Source organism: Phoenix dactylifera, chromosome 2, assembly GCF_051530095.1.
Source record: "Phoenix dactylifera cultivar Ajwa chromosome 2, Ajwa_hap1_PhDact_Kaust_v1.1, whole genome shotgun sequence".
In the NCBI taxonomy this organism is placed as follows: Eukaryota; Viridiplantae; Streptophyta; class Magnoliopsida; order Arecales; family Arecaceae; genus Phoenix; species Phoenix dactylifera.
Genome location: NC_143191.1, coordinates 58,210,461 through 58,233,842, shown reverse-complemented (window position 1 = coordinate 58,233,842; position 23,382 = coordinate 58,210,461). Strand labels below are relative to the sequence as shown.

The following is a 23,382-nucleotide window of genomic DNA, read 5'->3' as shown; positions in this document are numbered from 1 at the left end:
TAATAATTGGGCATGATTTGGCCCATTAATGGCATAGTGGAAAATAAGGCCGACTCAGACCGGAACCAGGGAGTTGTCACGGTCGATCGGACCTGTTGGAGTGGTTGAACCGCCGGCCGTGGTAGGCCCGGGGTCCATGGATGGTAAGCGCATTTATTACCGAATGAACCGGCGGTCAGGGAGAGCCATATGCTTTGATGGTTCAGTGATCCGGAGATCGTCTTGAGCCGTGTTCATTAAATGACTGAGCGCATCGGAGACTTGAGGAGGTCTCATGCATTAATGGCAGGTCGTGCCAAATACCTGCGGAGATCTTATGCCTTGACGGCTTGGAGATAGCGGCAGGTTGTAGTGGAGTTGTCAAGTCCCTCAGGGGGTTAGGTAGGAGTTGAACATCTGGTCAAGGCAATCGGCTTGGCAGGGGTGCCGAGCCGAGCTGGTCGCCCAATGGGGCGCCTTGTGGCGGGGTCGTTTCTAATGCTCCTGGTCGACGCCCTTTGGTCGGCTCTTTCTAGCCGAGCGCCTTTATTCCGCGTGCTTTTCTCTCTGGTCAGCGCCTTCTAATCGAGCGCTTTTCTGGTCGGCGTCCTCTGGTCGGCTCTTTCTAGCCGAGCATCCCTACTTGGTCGTTGGTTGGTCCGAGCGCCTCTTGGCGCTCCGGTCGGCACTCTTGGGCCGAGCATCTTTTCAGATCGGCGCTCTCTAGCCGAGCACCCCTCTGGTTGGTGTTCTTTGGTCGGCACTCTTCGGCCGAGCGCCTTTCCGGTCGGCGCTTTTTGGCCGAGCGCCTCCGTGGCGGTATGACTTGGGGTTTTTCCCCCAACAAGTGGTAATCTTAGACTTACTGCCCCCTTTGGAAACTTGGATGCTGCATTATATAAACTTATTTATGTTTTTAGAAAACTTATTTTCTTTAAGATTGTAGGGTTCCATGGCTCAATGGTGGAGCATCTGATTGGAAATCAAAAGGTACTGAAATCTACTTAATTTTAGCTGCAGTCCAAATGTTACTTTCATTTTCCGTCTACAAATGCCTATGAGGATCAGTAGTGGTGCGGGGCTTGTTATCAAAGACCACGATGCCAAATTGGTGCCGGCCGGAGGCCGGCAGACCTTTGATTCGTCTATCGTCAGTGCCGAGCTTAGAGCCGCATGGGAGGGCATCACCTATGCGAGGCGTATTTTGGGTGCGGACCGTATTCTTCTTGAAGAAAACTTAGCCACGGTAATCGAGTGGGTTCAGAGTCGGGGATACGCCGCCGGCGAGATGCAGTTGCTCCACGACATCCGCAGACTTTTGGGTAAGTGTGTCTCTCATCAAGCTACACATGTCTACAGAAAGATGAACAGTACTGCGGACTAGGTGGCCTCCTATGCGGCTCATCACTCTGGAGGATTTATTTGAGAGAACCATGTGTCTGTCCCTTCTTCTTCTTTGCACTATCTCTTTTTTTTTGTGATTTTGTGGGATATACTCGTACCCGTTATGTGTGAGTCGCCGATGTACCCAAAAAAAATGCTTATAAGGCTGAAATATATTTAATTGTTTGTTTTTCTACTTTTAGGCCGAAAAATTATTTTATTGTTCCTTTATTGTATTTTTATTTTTGGTCTGCAAATAGGTGATACATTGAAATGTTTTTTAGGTTGGACTGATTTAGAAGAAACTCAACTTTATATAATACTCTTGGGAGACAAAGAAAAGAAAATCTTTGTCCTTTATTAACATTAAAGCATTACAATAGAGCTCCTAAATTTTATTTTCATTTTCAATCTGCAAATGACCACCAGGCTGAATTTTATTTTATTGTTCATTTATTTTATTATTTCAAATCTGCAAACAGGTATTGCAATGCAATTTTGTTCACATTAGAATGATTAAGAAAAATCTCAACTTCTCCTAGGTGGTTATTCCTCTGTTTTCCACAAAAAGAAAAATTTTATATTCTACTCCCCAGTGACATAAAAAAAATGTCCTTGTCCTCTATCTTCATTGGAGCATTATAGTAGAGCTCCTTGATTATATTTTTTTTATTTTCAATCTGCGAGTGGCAATTAAGCTGAAATTTATTTTGACTATCTCTTTATTTTATTTTTATTTTTAGTCTGCAAACAGGTACTACACTGAAATGTTTATAAGGTTGGAGTGATTAGAAGACTCGATTTTATATAGTCCTACTTCAGCGGCCAAAATTACAAAAAAGTTATTGTCCTTTATTAAAATTGAAGAATTACAGTAGATTCCCTTATTTGATGACCTGGCGTCTCATCTCTTTATTAATATTTTTGATAAATTCTCTTTATTAATACTGCATGCTTCATTGCATCCTTGACCAATCTAGATAGAATCTATGAAGCAGTTCGAGCAATTAAGAAGCTTTTTCTTCTCCAAATTAAAATATAGCTAGTACCGAAGCTCCTCTCTTAGATTGCAAGACAGTGCAAATGTTTAAGAAAATAGAGAGAACTTGGAAACATCGAAGAAATATTAGTCATGAAGTTCTATAGCAGCATGTTTTCTCTTCATTTCCTTAACTGATACATATTACAATCCCTTTAGGTTGATATCTTTGTAGGTAGGTCTTCTCATAATGAAGTGCTAAGCGAGGACTACTGTTTCAACTGCAGTGGATGGAAGGACCGGTTCCAACGGATCCCAGCCTTTCCATATCTCAGGAAGTGCTTCCTTGATGTTGTGGATGCTATTGAGGGCATGGTCTGCCCCTGAAACCAGCTCCGAGCTCCCAACCTGCATTCCATTCTTCCAAGCTTTAGACAGAAGTGACAGCAGAGACTAATTTAAGAGCTATGGATAGCATTGATTTCTTTATGTATTTTGGTCCAAGCACTTCAGTTAGCCAATTGCATGTTTTCCAATTAAGATAATCATAGTTTCTTCATTTCTATAGGTAAGAATTTGTCTTAATATAGAGAAACTATGGCATAGTTGAATTAATACAGAGCAGGTTTTGGCTTACGATGACGGTGGTAAGGCCTGCTGCCTTTCCCGCTGCTATATTTCGAGCACTATCATCAAAAAAGATCTGAAAATAGAAAAGTTTTAGCTTCCAACTCTTGCTTAAAATAATGAAATACTGAAAGTTCTAAAAATCAGTATGTGTCTTACTGTTTTCTGAGGATCAATATTTGCAATCTGAATAGCTGTTTTGATGGCTTCAATGGAAGGTTTACAAAGAATACGTGGTGACCCGGCTTTTGAGCCATCTGCTTTGCTTGAACCAGTATCCGATTCACTTTTGCTTGAATCAGTATCTGATTCACCTTTGGATTGTTTTGCTTGAATCAGTATCTGATCTTCAAACTCATCTGAGCGATTGATATCGATCTTTTCATCGCTATCGCTGGGTAGAACTGGTGGATTCAGTGTTTCGAAGCATATGACACCCTCAAAACAACCTTCCAAGCCCAGTCTTTTGAGGACTTCTGCTGCATGGGCTTTATCAGCATTTGTGAATATCTGTAGAGAGTGACGTAAATTTAAAACTTGTGATGAGAAAATAATTCTCTTGAGAAACTAGCAACAAATAAATTAGGTTTGATTATGAGATCGAATAGTTTAGCATTTTTCTGATGAGCGTGAGCAATAATATATCCTCATATTTGGTTGGTTGCACTTATCTACATGATAAAAAATGAAACTATTATTTCTGGGGACTTCTAAGATCAACATACTATTTTTCTTTGTGGCATTGAAAGGAGTAGCCCCCTTAAAAATGGATCAGGTTTTAAAATTCCATATGGCAGTTTTCCATGAACATAAGCATGGAATTCATCATTGTCAAACTCAAAACCGAGTGCCTGCATAGGAATCACAGTAGATTAGAAAAGCCAAAACTTTATTAACAAACTAATCTCTCAAAAGCTCTTCAGAAAACTAGTGCCTCTACCTTTAGACCGGCCATCGTTGTTCCATACTCTTTATACAAATCCAAGCACATGCGTGGAACTTGGCTTTCTTCGATTCGAAGATGATGCAACATGTAGTCTAAAATTTGACAAAAATCAGTAACCTTTCTGTCTATGTACAGATGCATATTTAAGTCTATTGAATTTAATAACAAATGGCCAAACAATGGTGTGCATTAACCATGGTGCTCCTATTTTAGATGCCCCAGTTAAAATTTAGGAGCGATTATGCTTTCTATCTTCATTAACATAACAAAGGCCTGAACTTGGAAGACATCATGAATTAATTAACCATTTTGGAACTGTTAAGCTTACCTTGTATATTCTTCCTGCAGGCTAAGTTGATGCCTGAGCTCGACGGATACAAGGTATCATCCATGTCTGAGATACATAGTACACCGAAAGATGGCAAATGCATCACATAACCAGTCATATAAAGATTAACTATCAAAAAAAAGATAATTTGCTCTGTTTATTATGTAAGAAATAAAATACTGCTTGCAATCTTGGTGAAACGTAAACTAAATTATCAGATAATCTTTTATTTGAAAAAAGGGTAGACATTACACCTACCAAAGAGCAAGCACTCATATTTTACTTCGCCTGAAATAGAATCCATTTGTAAAAATCAAACCTGAAAGAGTCCATAAGTGAAATAATGAAGAATTATGGTCAGTTTTCATATTCCATCAGAAAGGGAAATGACATTTAAGCAAGCAATTCCATGAACAGGAGATGTAAAGCACCTGTGAAGTCATAAATTTTTCAGATAGTGCTTCCAAATTTAAACATCTTAGTACTAAATAATTTGTAATTTTTTATGGCAACGGGTATATACGGATGTAACCGATGCCCTCGGAATGCCAGAACGGTATTAAATTAGTCCAAGGTTCAACAACTCATGAACAATTAAAAATGGAGATCAGCATAAAACAACTTATAAAATTCCAATAAGCAAGTCACCTGAACAGTTCATAGACAATCAGAACAAAGTAAGAACTATTATGACCACAACAAGAGGAGAAGAGGGAGCACAGCAAGGGTCTACAATCAGTCCAGTGTCTCAAAAATATGAATTTGGACAGAATATGAGAATAAGGTTACCTCTGAAGAAAAGCACTCGAGTTTGAAAGAACAATGGCTAAGTACTCGTGATGGATTGATGATTTAAGCTGATCCATTAAGAGGTCTATTTAAAAGAACCGAAAGGTCGTATTGGAGAAGCAACACATGTTGCGCATCCAATTTTCTCAGTGGGTGATGGAGGAGAATATCTTCCATTAGTCCGAACAATCCATTCATTCCCCTTTTCCGTGTCTTCTCTCTTTCATTACAAATTAGAATCTCTGTCATAAAGACCGAAACCAAGAATAGAATAGATTCATAATTCCCAGGCAAAAAGAGCATGGATTTTATCCTCTCTTCCCCCTCCCAGACTCACAAGCAAGATACCATAATATTTACTCCGATCTCTTTTGCTTTCTTTGTAGATTGCATGAGTGACAGATGGCCACTGGCTTATATTCTCTTGTATTTAGATTCCAAATGCATGTCATGATCAATATGCTTACCTAAGCCTTCCACTATCTATCCAATTCCTCTCTCTCTCACACACAAGATACCATGTTTGAATTTTGAACAAGTTATGTTTCTGGCTACTGCTTTGATTTCCACGTGTTTAGATTCCATTAAGATAGCATGTCATAAAAGTATATGACAGTGGAGAGTTGCCGACGTAGCAGCAAATGTGAAAGTTGGTGGAAGATGAGAATTATTCCTTGGATTAGAGAGAGAGCATGAGCTGGTTGATAGGCATCAGGAGATGGATCGACTCGGTATATCTTTTATATACCAAAAAAAGGTATATCTTTTAACATATTCTTTTCCATTGGATCCATTCCTGGTAGAACAAATCGACATGGATGGTGGACTGTTGTGTGAGCGATCCTTGAATTATTGAAGACGGAGATGTCCATGTGAATTGGAATACTCCACTTTTCAATGTACTTTAGAATTAATCAATCGAGTTATTTAGCTAAGGTGGCAATAGGCCGGGTTGGTCGGCTTTGGGTCAACTCGAATCAAGTTTGGGTCAAAAAATTCTCAACCTATGCACAAGCAATTTACAGTCCGGTTAGAAATTGTAAACACATACTCAACCTATTTATTTTATATAAACCCATCCAAGGTTTCTCCCTAAATTCATGTACAACTCAAAAGTGAAAAAACTTAATAGAAATCAAGATCACAATCAACAAAACTTATACAATTTAAAATATATTATCATAATCATAACTAACTTAGAAATTTAGGATACATGATAGTGATGAAGTAATTAGGGCTAAAACTAGCTAAAATACAACAATATATCCTAAAGAGCCACCCTGTCCTGAAAACAGAGTATTTGAGTGGGTTGGCTTCAATGCCAAAACCAACGAATGAGTTTTGTATTTATAATAAAACTGTACAGCTGGAGATTACATTTGTGATAAGATAAACATACAGCTGGAGATTACATTCGTTGTAACAAATAGAGCTACGTATTAGCAAGTAGTTTTGGACCTTTGACTGAGTCCAGATATTGCTGAGAGTGTGATGAGTTGGAGTTGGTCATACGGCTAACACCCCCTTGCAAACTCATGGGAAGTGGACGAACTGTGAGTTTGTCACGCAAATACTTAAACCTTTTCACAGTATGACCTTTAGTAAATATATCTGCAACCTGGTCCAAAGTACAAATATAATTGAGCTGGATGTCCTTATTGACAACTTTTTCACGGATGAAGTGGTAGTCGACCTCAACATGTTTCGTCCATGCATGAAATACAGGATTCGATGCAAGTGCAAGTGAGCCAATATTATCGCAATAAATCCGAGGACGAGACATCAGAGGAACTCACAAATTCCGAAGGAGCATTCGAAGCCAGTATAATTCAGCCGCTGTAATAGCAAGGGACCGGTACTCAGCTTCCGTACTTGAACGGGATACCACATGTTGCTTCTTAGCAGTCCATGAAATGAGACAAGACCCAAGAAAAACTCCATAGCCGGTGGTAGACCTTCTGTCATCTAGATTGCCTGCCCAATCTGTTGCCCAGAGATGGTCACCCAAGAGGGGGGTGAATTGGGTGTTTTAAAATTTTTTTAGTCTAATTAAACAATACACACAAGTGTAGGTGCAAAAATAAAATTAAAGTGGTAAGCACAATCAATCGCAAACACAGAGGTTTATAGTGGTTCGGAGCTTCCACTGCTCCTACATCCACTCCCCAAACACCTTTGGGAATTTTCCACTATAATTGGCGATTACAGTCCGGTAGTTTTTCGAGTGAACTACCCAACTCATTGTTTTAACCCGGGCTAACAACGAACCCTACAATCCCCCAATTTAAACTAGGCTTGGGACGCCTAACCCTTGTTCCAAGTCCCTTGACTGGAACAAGCACAATGTTCAAGAGTTTTACAAGAATTTAAAAGCTTCTATGAAAGCAAATAAATCGATAAAGAACAACAAAATCGGAAGAACCCTCTTTGCCGTTGAAAGCTTGGATGATGGTGGTTCTTCCGATGTGGATCATGTCGGCTTGAATGCGAGCTTTGATTGCCGAGTGGGAGTGAGTAGATGAGCACGAAATTAGATGAAGAAGGCTTGAATGCACTTGATTTCTCCTCTTGAAAGCACCAACTCCCTTGAGACTCTCTCTCTTTCTTCTCTCTTGAATGCTTTAGTGTTAGGTTGGTGAGAAGACTTTTTCATGCACCTAAAAACTCCTTTTTATACTTCTGCAAGCAATAGATCCGTTAGAAACAAAAATAGAGCCGTTAGGATTTCAAACAGAACCTGCAAAAATGTGTCAGTCGCGTCCCAGGCATTCCGGAGACGTCTCCGCTTGACCGAGAGACGTCTCGGCTATATAAAAAATCTTTTGACAATGTTGGAATCGACTCGGCACTTTCTGGGGACGATTCCGAAGAAGAACAGCCCGATTTCTTGTTTTTCTGTTTTTTTCTGAGAGAGCCGGCTCGCATGCCTCGGGAGACGTCTCGGGATTTTTGTGCTTTATGCGTGGGGACGACTCCGCGACGTCGGAGACGGCTCCGATGTTTTCTCAACGAAAAAGCGGGTCCTCTGGAATCCCTGAGAGAGTCGGCTCCGCGTCCTTCGGAGACGACTCGCGCGCATCCCTTGAAATCGGCCTTTCTGCCGTCTCTGAGAGAGTCGACTCTGGAAAGCCGGGAGTCGACTCCGACCCTGCGAGACGCCTCGGCAGGTGCTGGGGACGTCTCCAGACATCCCAGCTTCTTCTCTGTGTGCCAGAGACGTCTCTGGAACAAGCCGGAGACGTCTCGGCTGCCCCTGATCCGTTTTCTTCATCTCAAAAATCTTCAATAAATCCACCAAAAAATATGGAAACATGCCTTGACAATACTTAACAATATTCTTAGTTGAACACCTAAAATGCTCAAGTAAATTGTCAATATAAAGAGAATTATACTCTAGTGTTTTGTATTCATCAAAATCCATTAGGGGGTCAACAATCTCCCCCTTTTTGATGATGACAAAACACTGAGTATATGCAAAATTTAAAATTAGACATATACACAGTATTTGATCAGATGTACAAGTATTGTGTTTTGGTTAGAGCTAGATACAGTATGCATAATTCAGTATAGTTAATTGTCAGTTCTATACTTATGCATAAGCATTGATCTTAGTAGCTCTTTGAGCAATTTTGGCATATCATCTATCACTTTTAGATTTGAATCAAGTTAAAGTGTAAATTGATGAAATATTGATGCTAAAGACAATCAAAAGCCAAATACTTTTGACTCCCCCTTTCTTTTCCAGAGGGACAATTGTCTTTAAGCCAATATTCTTCCTTTTCATTTTGTTGATTTTAATTAAACTTTCAAGTATGAGTGTGATAAAAATTTTGCATTTTGCATTGGTGTTCTACTCCCCCTTTTTGTCATCAACAATGAAGGGGACAAATTTTGCCTATTCCCCCAAAATGCGATGCCTATTTGAATGATTCTACTTCCTTTTTCAGATTTGCACATATGATTTCAGCATCTATATCAAATTAACGTGAAACATTCAATGATTTGGAAAGGTGAATTTTACTCCCCCTTTGTTTTGGAATTCATTTCAGACCATTTAAACTTAATTATTACAAGTTGTGCTCCCCCTGTTTCATATGCATTGTCAAGTTGGCAAAATAGTGAAATGGTTGCACATTGTCAAGTTTGAACATTCAAGGTATATTACGACATTTTAACATCCATAGCACATCACAATATTAAAAACATACTCCAAGATTCAAAAAGAAAGGATATGGTATTCATATAGCATTACAACATTTGATGCCATTACAAGGATTGATTGCAAACACAAAAGAAAGAGTTTTATATAAGCCTAGGGCTTTACAAAAAGATGAACCCTAGATGTCCACAAAATGTGCCTCACCGGCCAGCACCCTCAAGAGCCGCAGCAGCAGCCTCCACAAACCTATTAATTGCTTCCATTAATCTTCTAAAGTCATCTCCCTGAGACTGATTGAGTGCTCTCATTAATGCTTCAATTTCATGGGATGCCCTATCAATCCTCCCTCTAAGCTGGGCAGCCACACTGCTCAAATTGCATTCAGGGCTCGTCAACTCTTGAAGACTATCCGATATGATCTTCAATTCAGCTTGTATCTCACATGATCTTCTAGTTTGGTTTGATGCCACACAAACCAACTCTGACCCTATAGCTTCCATTTGAGTTCTAATTGCTTTCAACTCTTCTAAAAGTGCTTCATGTGAAGTGCGGATAGGAGCTATCTCAGCAGAAACCACTGACCTAATTTCTTCCCTCATTTGCTGGCACACCATGGATGCTAAGGTGTGCATCTGCTCATCCGACAAGGGAGTCGATCCAACAACTGGAGGAGGAGGCATGGAAGTAGATGGTCCAGCCGAGCTGGAAAGTAAATCAGGAAAAGGAAAGCTCTCCATATGATCAGTAGAGGGTATAGGGCTATGTGGAGGAGAGAGGTGGATAGGCTCCTGATGATGGATCTCAGGCTCTACAGTTTGGGATTTTCTTTTACAAACCTTAACCCAAGACCTGTCTTTCTTGTGAAATTCCATCCTATGTAGTGTGCTCTCGTTATAGAAGTCAGTGTTTCTCAAGGGTTTCTCTGGCTCATTTTCAGGGATAGGAACCTTAAAATGCTTGAAAAGTAGGATAAAGACCATCCCATACGGTATGCTGAATCTGGAGTACCTATGACAAATTGAAATGTAGTTTAACATGAGCCTAGGAAGATTTAGGAGAATCCCTAACAGGATGTGGTGCATAATGGCCAAATCTCGCTCCGAAACAAAGTCGAAGCGACCGATTTTTGGGAACAAGACCCTGTTGATTATGCTCAAAAGCAATCTCATTTCAGCATTGAGGTCTTGGGACTTAACAATGTCAAGAGGACCGCAGTTCTCTCTACCTAGAATTAGGTTTAAAGCAATCTCTCTTTGGGGATGTGAGGTCGGAGCCTCACCGTACTTAGGTATTTGCAATAAACTAGATAAAATATCCTCATTGACTTCTACAAATGTGCCTCGGACATACCCGGTGTACCCCGAGCTCCCTAAGGCCAAATTACTAAAAACTTCTCTCATTAGGCCAGGATAGGTAGACACGTTTAGGGAACATAGGTGTTCCCAACCTTGGGCACGGAGTCTCTCTCCAATAGAGAACCCCTCACTCGCTAAGAATTGAAAATCTATGTGCCTACCTGTTGTTACTGTGTGATTCGCACAGGAGGGAGTCACGGTTGGCGGAGCAACCGGAGGAGACGGCGCGGAGGGCTCTTCCCTCCGTTCCTCGTCGTTCGCCACCCTAGGACGCCTCCCACCACTACGCCTAGCTTTCTTAGGTGCCATCGACCGGAAATCTAGGAAAATGGGCAGTGATTTTGGTTCGATTAGTGGTGGAGAGAAGATGGATGCTAGGGTTTAAGATTTTGTTGGGGACGATGGAAAACAGCTCGGGACGGCTCGAGCTGTTTCGGCCTATTTAAAAAAAATTCATTCTGTCCCCGAGACGTCTCCGCGACTAATGCGAGACGTCTCGCCGGGGGGACGTCTCTACGATTTGCCAGAGACGTCTCCGGCACCAAAAAAAAATTTCAAAATGTTTCCAATCTTTTCCCAATTCGTTTTATTCAACCTCAATGATCAGTTTAATTTCTTTTGGCGAATATTAAGTGAGCTTGCTTGTGATCCTTCCCCTTAATAATACCTCCTATAAAAGCTTGACAATGATTTTTGAATTATCAATATTGAAATGAGGAATGTTTGATCAAATTTCGAATGCCTATGGAATAAGCTCTGAAAATATCTCTATGAAGGGTCCAAGGGGGATAACTATCCTCCGGAAAGTCAAACAATTCGTCATCTAATTGGATAGATTCATATTTTCACTTATTAGGCACTAGGTTTGCTATATGTGACCTTGAAGTGTATTATTAGTTTGAGTAGCATTCATATGTACCTCTAGAGCATACAAAGCATTGCATATGTTTGAGTAGTTAAATCATTTAAGCTATAGTATTGAAGTCAAATAATGCTTGCATTACAAATTCAATCTACTTGCTAGGATCATACAAGCACAAGGCATTCCTTAAAAAATTGAACCTATCTTTACAAAGGGGCTTTGTAAAGATATCGGCCAATTGATTTTCAGTGCATACATACTCAATCAATACATCATTTTTCAACACATGATCTCTTATAAAGTGATGCCTAATCTCTATGTGTTTTGATTTAGAGTGTTGGACAGGATTTTTTGTTAAATTGATTGCACTTATATTATCACATCTAATTGGAATATTGTCCATTTTGATACCAAAATCTTCAAGTTGTTGCTTAATCCAAAGAACTTGGGCACAACAGCTTCCGGCTGCAATGTACTCAGCCTCAGCTGTGGACAAGGCAACTGAATTCTGTTTCCTGCTAAACCAAGAAACCAAGTTAGCACCCAAGAATTGACAGGTGCCACTTGTGCTTTTTCTGTCGAGTTTGCATCCGGCAAAATCAGCATCGGAATAAGCAATTAAATTTAAATCAGATTGTTTAGAATACCATAAACCTGCATTAGATGTCCCTACTAGGTATTTGAATATTCTTTTAACAGCTTGTAAGTGTGATTTCTTAGGACATGCTTGGTATCTAGCACACATGCAAACACTGAATAATATGTCTGGTCTACTAGCAGTAACGTAGGGTAAAGACCCTATCATACCTCTGTACAATTTGCAGTCTACATATTTACCTTTTTCATCTTTGTCTAGCTTGCAACTTGAGCCCATGGGTGTGCTGATTTCCTTTGCATCCTTCATCTTGAACTTCTCCAACATTTCCTTGATGTACTTGGACTGACTGATGAAGATGCCTTCCTCTGATTGTTTTATTTGTAGCCCAAGGAAGAAGTTGAGCTCACCCATCATGCTCATTTCGAATTCTCCCTGCATAAGCTTAGCAAACTCTTGACAAAGACTATCATTAGTAGCACCAAAAATTATATCGTCCACATAAATTTGCACAAGCAATAAGTCATTCCCTTTTCTTTTAATGAAGAGTGTTTTATCTACATTTCCTCTTTTAAACTCATTTTCAATTAGAAAATTACTTAATCTTTCATACCACGCCCTAGGGGCTTGCTTAAGTCCATACAATGCTTTATGCAATTTAAAAACATAATCTGGATGTAAGTGGTTTTCAAAACCTGGAGGTTGTTCTACATAAACTTCCTCTATTATATAACCATTTAAAAATGCACTTTTTACATCCATTTGATAGAGTTTGAAATCCATGAAGCATGCATATGCCAAAAGTAGTCTAATAGCCTCTAACCTGGCAACAGAAGCGAAGGTTTCATCAAAATCTATGCCTTCTTCCTGATTGTAGCCTTTGACTACCAACCTAGCTTTGTTTCTTATTACTATTCCATCTTCATCTAGTTTATTTCTATATGCCCACTTGGTGCCTATAATTGAAACATTTGGTGGTCTTTTCATTAGAGTCCAAACTTGATTTCTTTCAAATTGGTTTAATTCCTCTTGCATAGCATTTATCCAATTTTCATCTTTTTCGGCTTCTTCTAGTGATTTAGGCTCTATCTGTGAAACGAATGCAAGATAATTACTAGTGTTTCTTAAAGAGGATCTTGTCCTTACCTCTTGTGAAGGGTCACCAAGGATTAGATCCCTTGGATGACCATGTGCGAACCTCCATTCCCTCGGAAGATCTTGATTTCTTGCTGGGGGTTGATCTTCTTCATCTTGCTGAATTGTATCTTCTTTGATTTCATCCTCATGCTGTTTGTCTTATATGGAGAACTCCTTCATTCTGTCTTCAAGTATACCTGCATCACCATCTTCTTCTTTTCTAGAAGAATCTCCATTAGCTTCATCAAAAACAACATGAATGGATTCTTCAACAACGAGAGTTCTCTTGTTGAAGACCTTGTATGCTCTACTAGATGAGGAATAACCTAAAAAGATCTCCTCATCTGATTTAGCACTGAACTTACTTAGATTGTCCTTTCCATTGTTTAAAATAAAGGGTGACAACCGAAAACATGAAAATAACTTATATTGGGCTTCTTATTTTTCAACAACTCATATGGTGTTTTCTTTAAAATAGATCTAACTAAAGCACGGTTTAAAATATGGCAGGCAGTATTGATTGCTTCAGCCCAAAAATACTTTGGTAGATCCGATTCGCACAACATGGTACGAGCCATATCTGCTAGTGTGCGATTCTTCCTTTCTACCACCCCATTTTGTTGGGGTGTCCTAGGGGCCGAAAAATTGTGATTGATACCGTTTTCTTCACAAAACTTTTCAAAATGCTGATTTTCAAACTCGGTACCATGATCACTCCTAATTGCTTTTAGTTTAAGGTTAAGTTCATTTGAAATCCTATTATGAAACTTGATAAAAGCGGGAAAGGACTCATCTTTGTGGACAAGAAATGAAACCCATGTAAAACGTGAAAAGTCATCAACAATTACAAGACCAAACTTCTTACCCCCTAGACTAGCAGTTCTAGTGGGTACAAATAAATCCATGTGAATTAGTTCTAAGGGTTTTGATGTTGGGACTATGTTCTTAGGTTTGAAAGAGCTTCTTGTTTGTTTCCCTAGTTGACATGCAGCACAAATTTTGTTCTTTTCAAAATCTATTTTTGGTAGTCCTTTGACTAGATCTTTTGTAATCAATTTAGAAATTAAATCCATGCTAGCATGTCCTAACCTACGATGCCATAACCAGCTAGTCTCATTGACCTTGGCATCCATGGCTACAAGACATTGGCCATCTTTCATGGTGAGATCATCAAGATCTACCATGTAAACATTTCCAAGCCTATATCCCATAAGTATGATCCCATTGTCAATTGGACTACTAATTATGCATAGGGAAGATTCAAATAACACTTTAAAGCCCTTGTCACAAAATTGACTTATACTTAATAAATTATGTTTTAATCCATTAACTAACAATACATTGTCAATAAATGAGGAGGGTGATATAGAGATTTTACCAACGCCAATGATTTGACCTTTAGTATTGTCTCCAAATGTGACTACTCCTCCTTCTTTTGATTTCAAGGTGACGAAGAGGCTCTTGTCATCGGTCATATGCCTTGAGCAACCGCTATCAAGATACCACATTCTCTTTTTGCTCCCGGCTGCAAGGCATACCTGCAAAATAATCATGTAAAGCTCTTAGGTACCCAAGTTTTCTTGGGTCCTTCTTGGTTAGTGTAGTTGGTTTCCTTAGGAACCCACATTTTGGTTGTGTTTTTACCCTTTACAAATGTGTTCTTATTAGTTTGAATCTTTCTTTGAATGCAAGAATAAGCTTTATGTCCACTTTTCTCGCAACAAAAGCATGTAGGTTTTTCAGTTTTAACATCTTTTGCTTTTACAAAAAAGTTCTTTAGATATTTTTGTTGTTTGCTAGTTTTGTATCCTAATCCGGCTTTATTAAAAACAGCTCTTTGATTGGATAGAATAAGATTCAATTTTTCCGAGCTATGTATAAATTTTTGCACAATTGGTTTATACTTGTGTAGCTCATCCTTAAGGTCCAAATTTTCTTTAGCTAATACTTCCTTATCATTTTTAAGGGATTCGACATTTTGTGCAAGTGAAGTATTACTATTGAGTAGGAATTTGACTCTTAGATTTAATTCCCTAATGAGTGTATTTGCAGTTTCATACTCAATGCTAAGTTCTGAAATTTTATCCTTTAGGTCAATGATGCTATCATTTTCATACTTTTCCTTTTCAATCAATAGGTTTTTAATGTCATCCTTCAGTTTTTGATTGGAGGCCTTTAGTTCTTTATTTTTTACTCCTAACATACTACAATCATTCATGAGTTCTTGGAAGGCTTCATATAATTCTTCTAAAGTAAAATCTGTAGTTGAGCTTTGACATACCTCATCGTCGTCGAATGCCATGAAACATAAATTGGCGGTCTCTTCCTTCTCTTCCTCGGAGGAGGATGCGTCATTATCATCCCAAGTCGCTTTCAACGCCTTCTTCTTCTTCTTTCTATAATGCTTCTTCTGTTGAGGGCATTCGGAGCGGATGTGTCCCGGTCTCTTGCAATCATAATATATGATTGGGTCTCTTTCTTTTTCTTTTTTCTTTTCCCAATCATTTCTCCCTCCAAACTTCTTTCTTGGGAAGGCCTTCTTTCTTCTTATGAATTTTTTGAACTTCCTTACTATTAAGGCCAAGTCTTCATCTTCACTTTCACTGCTTTCTTCTTCACAATTACTTGAAATGGCCTTGAGGGCGATGGTCTTCTTCTTTGGCACATCTTCTTCATGTTGCTTCATTGTGAGCTCATGTGTCATCAATGAGCCCAATAGTTCTTCAAGTGCCAAGGTGTTGAGGTCTTTGGCTTCTACAATCGCCGTGACCTTCGCTTCCCAAATTTTTGGCAAGGACCTGAGAATTTTCCTCACAAGCTCTGAATTAGTGTAAGATTTACCCAAATTCTTTAGACCATTAATTATATCAGTGAAGCGTGTGAACATGCATGAAATAGTTTCGTTGGGTTCCATCTTAAATAATTCATATTTGTGAACTAGAATGTTCATTTTAGACTCCTTGACTTGATTAGTACCCTCGTGGGTAACTTCAAGCCTATCCCATATTTCCTTGGCGGAACTACAGGTGGAGACTCTATTAAACTCATTTACATCTAGAGCACAAAACAATGTATTCATGGCTCTAGCATTGAGTTGAACCATCTTGCTATCATTCTCATCCCAATCTTCCTCAGGTTTGAAAACCTGAACCCCATTAACTGTGTGAGATGGTTCGTGTGGTCCTTTGATTATAGCCCTCCACAAGGCATAATCTTGTGCTTGAACAAAAATTCTCATTCTAGTTTTCCAATAGGAATAATTTGTCCCATTGAAAAGTGGAGGTCTATTGGTAGCCTGCCCCTCAGCAGGAACATTGTTGAAGGGTGTTGCCATCTTGATCTTTGGCAAAGACGGTTAGGTCTTCAAGAATACACAGAGCACCTGCTCTGATACCACTTATTGCCCAGAGATGGTCACCCAAGAGGGGGGTGAATTGGGTGTTTTAAAATTTTTTTAGTCTAATTAAACAATACACACAAGTGTAGGTGCAAAAATAAAATTAAAGTGGTAAGCACAATCAATCGCAAACACAGAGGTTTATAGTGGTTCGAAGCTTCCACTGCTCCTACATCCACTCCCCAAACACCTTTGAAAATTTTCCACTATAATCGGCGATTACAGTCCGGTAGTTTTTCGAGGGAACTACCCAACTCGTTGTTTTAACCCGGGCTAACAATGAACCCTACAATCTCCCAATTTAAACTAGGCTTGGGACGCCTAACCCTTGTTCCAAGTCCCTTGACTGGAACAAGCACAATGTTCAAGAGTTTTACAAGAATTTAAAAGCTTCTATGAAAGCAAATAAATCGATAAAGAACAACAAAACCGGAAGAACCCTCTTTGCCGTTGAAAGCTTGGATGATGGTGGTTCTTCCGATGTGGATCACGTCGGCTTGAATGCGAGCTTTAATTGCCGAGTGGGAGTGAGTAGATGAGCACGAAATTAGATGAAGAAGGCTTGAATGCACTTGATTTCTCCTCTTGAAAGCACCAACTCCCTTGAGACTCTCTCTCTTTCTTCTCTCTTGAATGCTTTAGTGTTAGGTTGGTGAGAAGACTTTTTCATGCACCTAAAAACTCCTTTTTATACTTCTGCAAGCAATAGATCCGTTAGAAACAAAAATAGAGCCGTTAGGATTTCAAACAAAACCTGCAAAAATATGTCAGTCGCGTCCCAGGCATTTCGGAGACGTCTCCGCTTGACCGAGAGATGTCTCGGCTGTATAAAAAATCTTTTGACAATGTTGGAGTCGACTCGGCGCTTTCTGGGGACGACTCCGAAGAAGAACAGCCCGATTTCTTGTTTTTCTGTTTTTTTCTGAGAGAGCCGGCTCGCATGCCTCGGGGGACGTCTCGGAATTTTTGTGCTTTATGCGTGGGGACGACTCCGCGACGTCGGAGATGACTCCGACGTTTTTTCAACGAAAAAGCGGGTCCTCTGGAATCCCTGAGAGAGTCGGCTCCGCGTCCTTCGGAGACGACTCGCGCGCATCCCTTGAAATCGGCCTGTCTGCCGTCTCTAAGAGAGTCGACTCTGGAAAGCCGGGAGTCGACTCCGACCCTGCGAGACGTCTCGGCAGGTGCTGGGGACGTCTCCAGACGTCCCAGCTTCTTCTCTGCGTGCCAGAGACGTCTCTGGAACAAGCCGGAGACGTCTCGGCTGCCCCTGATCCGTTTTCTTCATCTCAAAAATCTTCAATAAATCCACCGACAAATATGGGAACATGCCTTGACAATACTTAACAATATTCTTAGTTGAACACCTGAAATGCTCAAGTAAATTGTCAATATAAAGGGAATTATACTCTAGTGTTTTGTATTCATCAAAATCCATTAGGGGGTCAACACAATCGGCATCGCAATACGCATTAAGCTGAAGAGTTGTAGGTGTATAGTGAAGACCATATTCAGCAGTGCCTTTAAGATAGCGCAACACTCGCTTTACGGCCATCCAATGGACTGTAGTCGGAGAATGCATAAATTGGCACAGTTGATTGACGGAGTATGCAATGTCGGGGCCCGTAATAGTGCAATATTGAAGGGCTCCAACGATGCGTCTGTACTCAGATGGGTCCGGAAGTGGATCACCAGTATGAATAGATATTTTTGGACCTGAAACACAAGGTGCACCATAGGGCTTTGAGCCAAGCATTTTAGTGCGATCAAGTAAATCAGAAATGTACTTTGATTGGCGCAAGTGTAGTCCAGCATCATCCCGATAAGCTTCAATGCCGAGGAAGTAGCTCAAAGAGCCAAGATCACGCATAGAAAATTCTGTCTTTAGGCGAGATATGAGCTGTGACATGACTTGAGTGTTGTTTCCAGTTACAATAATATCATCGACGTAGATAAGTACAAAGACATGAATACTGTGAGCATGATATGTAAATAAAGAATAATCCACCATAGATTCTGTGAATCCAAGAGTTAAAAGAGAATTAGCAAGGCGATTAAACCAAGCCCTGGGTGCTTGCTTGAGTCCGTAAAGTGACTTCTGCAACTTGCAAACATAATCCGGATGAGAAGAATCGACAAATCCTCTGGGTTGTTCCATATATGCAACCTCATCAAGGTACCCATAGAGGAAAGCATTAGAGATGTCGAGTTGATGAATTCGCCATCGAAATTGAACAGCCAATGCAAGAATAAGTCGGATAGTAGTCGGCTTAATGACTGGACTAAATGTTTCATGATAGTTGACACCACTTGTTTGATCAAATCCCTTAGCAACAAGCCTCGCCTTATAACGATCAATAGTCCCGTCTGGTTTTTGTTTAATCTTGAAAACCCATTTGTTGCGAACCACTTTATGTGCAAGAGGTCGCGGACACAACGTCCAAGTCTCATTGTGCACCAGAGCATTAAACTCTTGAACCATTGCAGCCCGCCATTGAGGTTGTGAAGCTGCTTTAGAGTAGGATGTAGGCTCAGTTGGAATGACTACAGAAGATAGCACTTTAAATGGGTGTTTTGTGGAGTAAAATAACTGATAGTCTGGGAATTGACGGGGTCGCAACATTCCAGTTTGTGATCGGGTGACGATAGTTCTAGGAGGAGTGTTGTCAAAAATATGTGGCGGAGACGGGAGTGTATGGACATCAAGGGTTGTTGCTGAACTCGTAGAAGATGTCTTCGAGGTAGTGAAAATGGACTCGTCAACAGCAGGAAAAGAGTTTTCATCAAAAATGACATTGCGTGATACAAAGACACGTTTAGTAGAAAGGTCTAGACACCTATAGCCATATTGATTTGAGCTGTAACCAAGGAACACACATTTTTTGCTCCTAAAAGATAATTTATGTTCCATATAAGGTCGCATAAGAGGGTAACAATAACACCCAAATATACGTAAACAAGAGTAATCAGGATGTTTGTGAAACAACTTATAATAAAGACTATTGTTATCTAGGACCCGTGAAGGCAAACGATTAATTAAATACCTCGCCGTTAAGAAAGCATCAACCCAATAAGCTTGCGGAAGATGTGATTCTGCAAGTAATGTTAAGCCGGTCTCTACTACATGTCTGTGCTTCCTCTCGGCAGCACCATTTTGCTGAGAGGTGTGAGGACAAGTAAGACGATGAAAAATGCCATGTTCGTCTAGAAAATTGGAGAATTGTTTGGAAAGGTATTCACCTCCATTATCAGATTGCAACTTTTTTATTGAACATGAGAATTGATTTTCTACAAGGGTTTTAAACTTGACAAAACATGAAAAGACATCAGACTTTTGGTAGATCGGATACAACCAAGAAAACCTAGAAAAGTCATCTATGAAAATCACATAGTATCGACAACCACTAAGTGATTTTATGGGAGAAGTCCACACGTCAGTATGGATAAGTTCTAAAGGATGTTCAGATTTTCTAGTTGAATCTGAGTAAGGCAGCTGCTTTCCCTTGCCGAGTTGACATGAGGTGCAAACACTGATTTTATTGAAACCATCTAAATGCGGAAGATTTTGACACTTAATCACTTGTTGCAATACCGGTTTGGCTGGATGGCCTAGACGGGAGTGCCATGTTGCAAGTGAAGTACGGACACCTACGAAGACTGTAAAACCCTTGTAGTTGTTGAGACGACGCTTACGGAGGTGAAGAGGATAGAGTCCATTTTCACTTGCCCCTTGGAACAGGGTTTGCCGAGTCAGTAGATCCTTAATAGTAAAAGAAGACCCCGTTAGAATAAAATAGCAATTGCTATCTCTACAAAACTTATTTATAGAAATAAGGTTGGCAGAGGCCGAAGGACAATGGAGAACATTTGATAATTTAAGATTTGAGGAAGATGAACAAATAAAGGAAGAGCCTGTGCTTTTTATGGTCAAACCTGAGCCATTTCCAACTTGCACAGAGTCATTACCATTGAAGGGCTGCGGATCTAAGATATTATCAGCATCTGGTGTTACATGAGCATTGGCGCCGCTATCCGCATACCATTCTTCATCATCATAGACAGCATTGGATTCAGCAGCCATGGCAGCCAATTTCTTAGGGGGATGACGCCCCTGGTAAGCATAATCCATACGCTTGTAGCAGTCAAGTGCAGTGTGACTGGTGCTATCACAGATCTGACATAGTTCGCCCTCATGATTTTGTTTGTTGGCAACACGAGGAAGATGGTTGCGTGTAGAGACATAATTATTTGGCTTCTTTGGAGTGAATGAAGAACCACGTTTATTAGATGGAGAACGTGTCTTCTTTTGCTGAGTTCGTCGTCCATTACGTGAAGCATACATAGCAAAAGCACCATTCTCAGAAGTAGTAGCAGAGTGTTTATTTTCAAGAAGCAATTCTTCAGTAAGTAATTCAGACTTGAAATGTTCAAAGGAGAAAACCTTGTCTCGAGCTGCAAGATTAAATGCAGTAATAAAACCATGATATGCAGGATTAAGACCACTAATAACAAATGAAATTAGATCTTCGCTGTCTATAGGCTTGCCAACAACTGCAAGCTGGTCAGCATAGGATTTTGCAGTGCTGAGATATTCCGAACAACTTTTGGAATTTTGATGAAGCGTTTGAATCTGACGCTTCAGATGAGAGATCCGGGACTTTGAATGTGAAGCAAATTGACTCGCCAATGAAGTCCATACTTGGCAAGAAGTGTCTAAGCCACAGACAGTAGACATGATCTTCTCCGAAAGAGAGGAAAGGATCCAGCTAAGTAAAGTTTGATCCTTTTTCTGCCACACTGAATAGGCAGAATTTGTTATGTTCGAAGCTTTGTCAGCATCTGACAAAAACAGAGGGGGACATGCTTCTGAACCATCAATGATGCCCATAAGGTCATTACTTCGAAGAATAGGCAGAAACTGCGATCTCCACACCATGTAATTGGTATCGTCCAGCTTGATGGAAAGAAGCTGGGGAACAGTAGAAAGGGTGACAGCGGAACTTGATGAAGCCATGAGGACTGATCGAGATCGAAAGCGTTAGCTGGTTGTGCTCTGATACCATGAAAACAGAGTATTTGAGTGGGTTGGCTTCAATGCCAAAACCAACGAATGAGTTTTGTATTTATAATAAAACTGTACAGCTGGAGATTACATTTGTGATAAGATAAACATAGAGCTGGAGATTACATTCGTTGTAACAAATAGAGCTATGTATTAGCAAGTAGTTTTGGACCTTTGACTGAGTCCAGATATTGCTGAGAGTGTGATGAGTTGGAGTTGGTCATACGGTTAACATGTCCATCATTCACTATAACCTTCTCTCTTTTTTTTGAGTGAATTAAGAACTATATAAAGAGATTACTATATATATGAACTATTTTCAATCTAGGAGGTAATTGGTTCCCAACCAGATCATCCTGAGTGGTCCAAACTCCACACCATCTGTTTATAAACAGATTGATATTGGGTCAACTCAGAAGGGACCTGATTAGGAAAAAACACACCTAAATCTATTTAGGTCAGTTGGTTTCATGCAATTTGGTGGATCCTGCTTGTATTCTGCCACCCCTACTTTTAATGCAATAACAACTCTTTTTTTAAAAAAAAAGATAGAAAATAAACAGACTTATTATATTTTTCTCTATTTGGGAGATGATCGTAAATTTTATTTTCTGGACTACTTATCATTGTTTGTATTTCTTGGAAAAATATATCCCTTCAGTTCAACTAATTTAATATAAGGAGTTAGTGTTGTCATGGTGGAATCGTGTATATATATATATATATATATATATATATATATATATATATATATATATATATATATATATATATATATATATATATATATATATATATATATATATGTATGTATGTATGTATGTATATATGCACATGGATATATACTGCCATGCACATCTTTCCAGCCATCCCATGCATAGACATTGTAATGTTGTAAAGCGATCTTCATAAACCATATGCATGATCCTGCCAAATTGGCAGCCACTCTAACTATAAAACATTTTCCTTGGATGTTTTTCCCTTAATTGAAAACTCTGGATGACATTGTAGGGATAAATGTAGCCGAATCAATAAGATTATAAAAAGAAAAGAAAAAAGGGCCATACTATTTTTGGAAGTGCAGTTATTGGGGTGGTTCAGGTCAAGGCGTGGTCGTGTTTCACAGAAGAATAATCACGCAAAAAATCATGAACTATTTAAAAATTTTTTATTTCTTTCTAAATTTTAATTTAGTGTAATCAGGTCATCAAACATTTAAATTCGTTCAATTCGGACCCTGACTATAAATTTTGTCATGATGGAAATGTCATGTGATGTTAGGTGACTAGCTTATATAGTAGAAGATGATGATGTCTTATGTGACATTATGTGATAATTCTATCACAGTAGCCAGAATAAATCATAGCTAGATTCCGAATTGAACGAATTTAAAAGTTCGATAACCTGGTTACACTAAATTAAAGTAAAAGCAGAAATTAAAAATCTCCAAATAGTTTAGGTTGTTTACGTGAGCCTATGTTTCAGAAATGGTTTAACGATGCCGCAAGGCGACACGTAAACAGCGCGTGAGGTGGGCGTTTTGGAAAGTGGGCCCAATTTTTTTGATGAGAACATATGGCAAGGTGATCCTCTGTGCGTGTATTCTATAAGAGCATGGATGGAACCTAGTAACATGTTAGTCGTTTGCCTGTTTGTTCATTACTTTGCCATCATTATCTACTAAACACCCCTAAGTTTAATTTAATGACATATTACGTGGATCGGTGAGCCGGTTGCTCTTTTTTTTCTTTTTTTTTTTTGCATTTTTATTACAGGCCTCTCTT

General features: G+C 39.5%; 1 protein-coding gene across 2 annotated transcripts; it reads right to left on the bottom strand.

Moving 5' to 3' along the window:
- Positions 1-2,477: 2,477 nt before the first annotated feature.
- LOC103695783 (suppressor of disruption of TFIIS-like) lies at positions 2,478-5,166 on the bottom strand. 2 transcript variants are annotated; one of them, XM_008777195.4, is made up of 8 exons: positions 5,032-5,166; positions 4,501-4,561; positions 4,243-4,308; positions 3,909-4,006; positions 3,694-3,819; positions 3,128-3,478; positions 2,979-3,044; positions 2,478-2,749 (listed from the first exon to the last, which is right to left on the bottom strand). In XM_008777195.4, the coding sequence occupies exons 2-8, from the start codon at positions 4,544-4,546 to the stop codon at positions 2,600-2,602; spliced, it is 903 nt and encodes a 300-aa protein (XP_008775417.3). In that variant the 5' UTR covers positions 4,547-4,561; positions 5,032-5,166; the 3' UTR covers positions 2,478-2,599. The 2 variants fall into 2 exon arrangements, with proteins under 2 accessions (XP_008775417.3, XP_008775418.3); XM_008777196.6 differs by lacking the exon at positions 4,501-4,561 and having other exon boundaries at positions 5,032-5,063.
- Between the last annotated feature and the right edge of the window lie 18,216 nt (positions 5,167-23,382).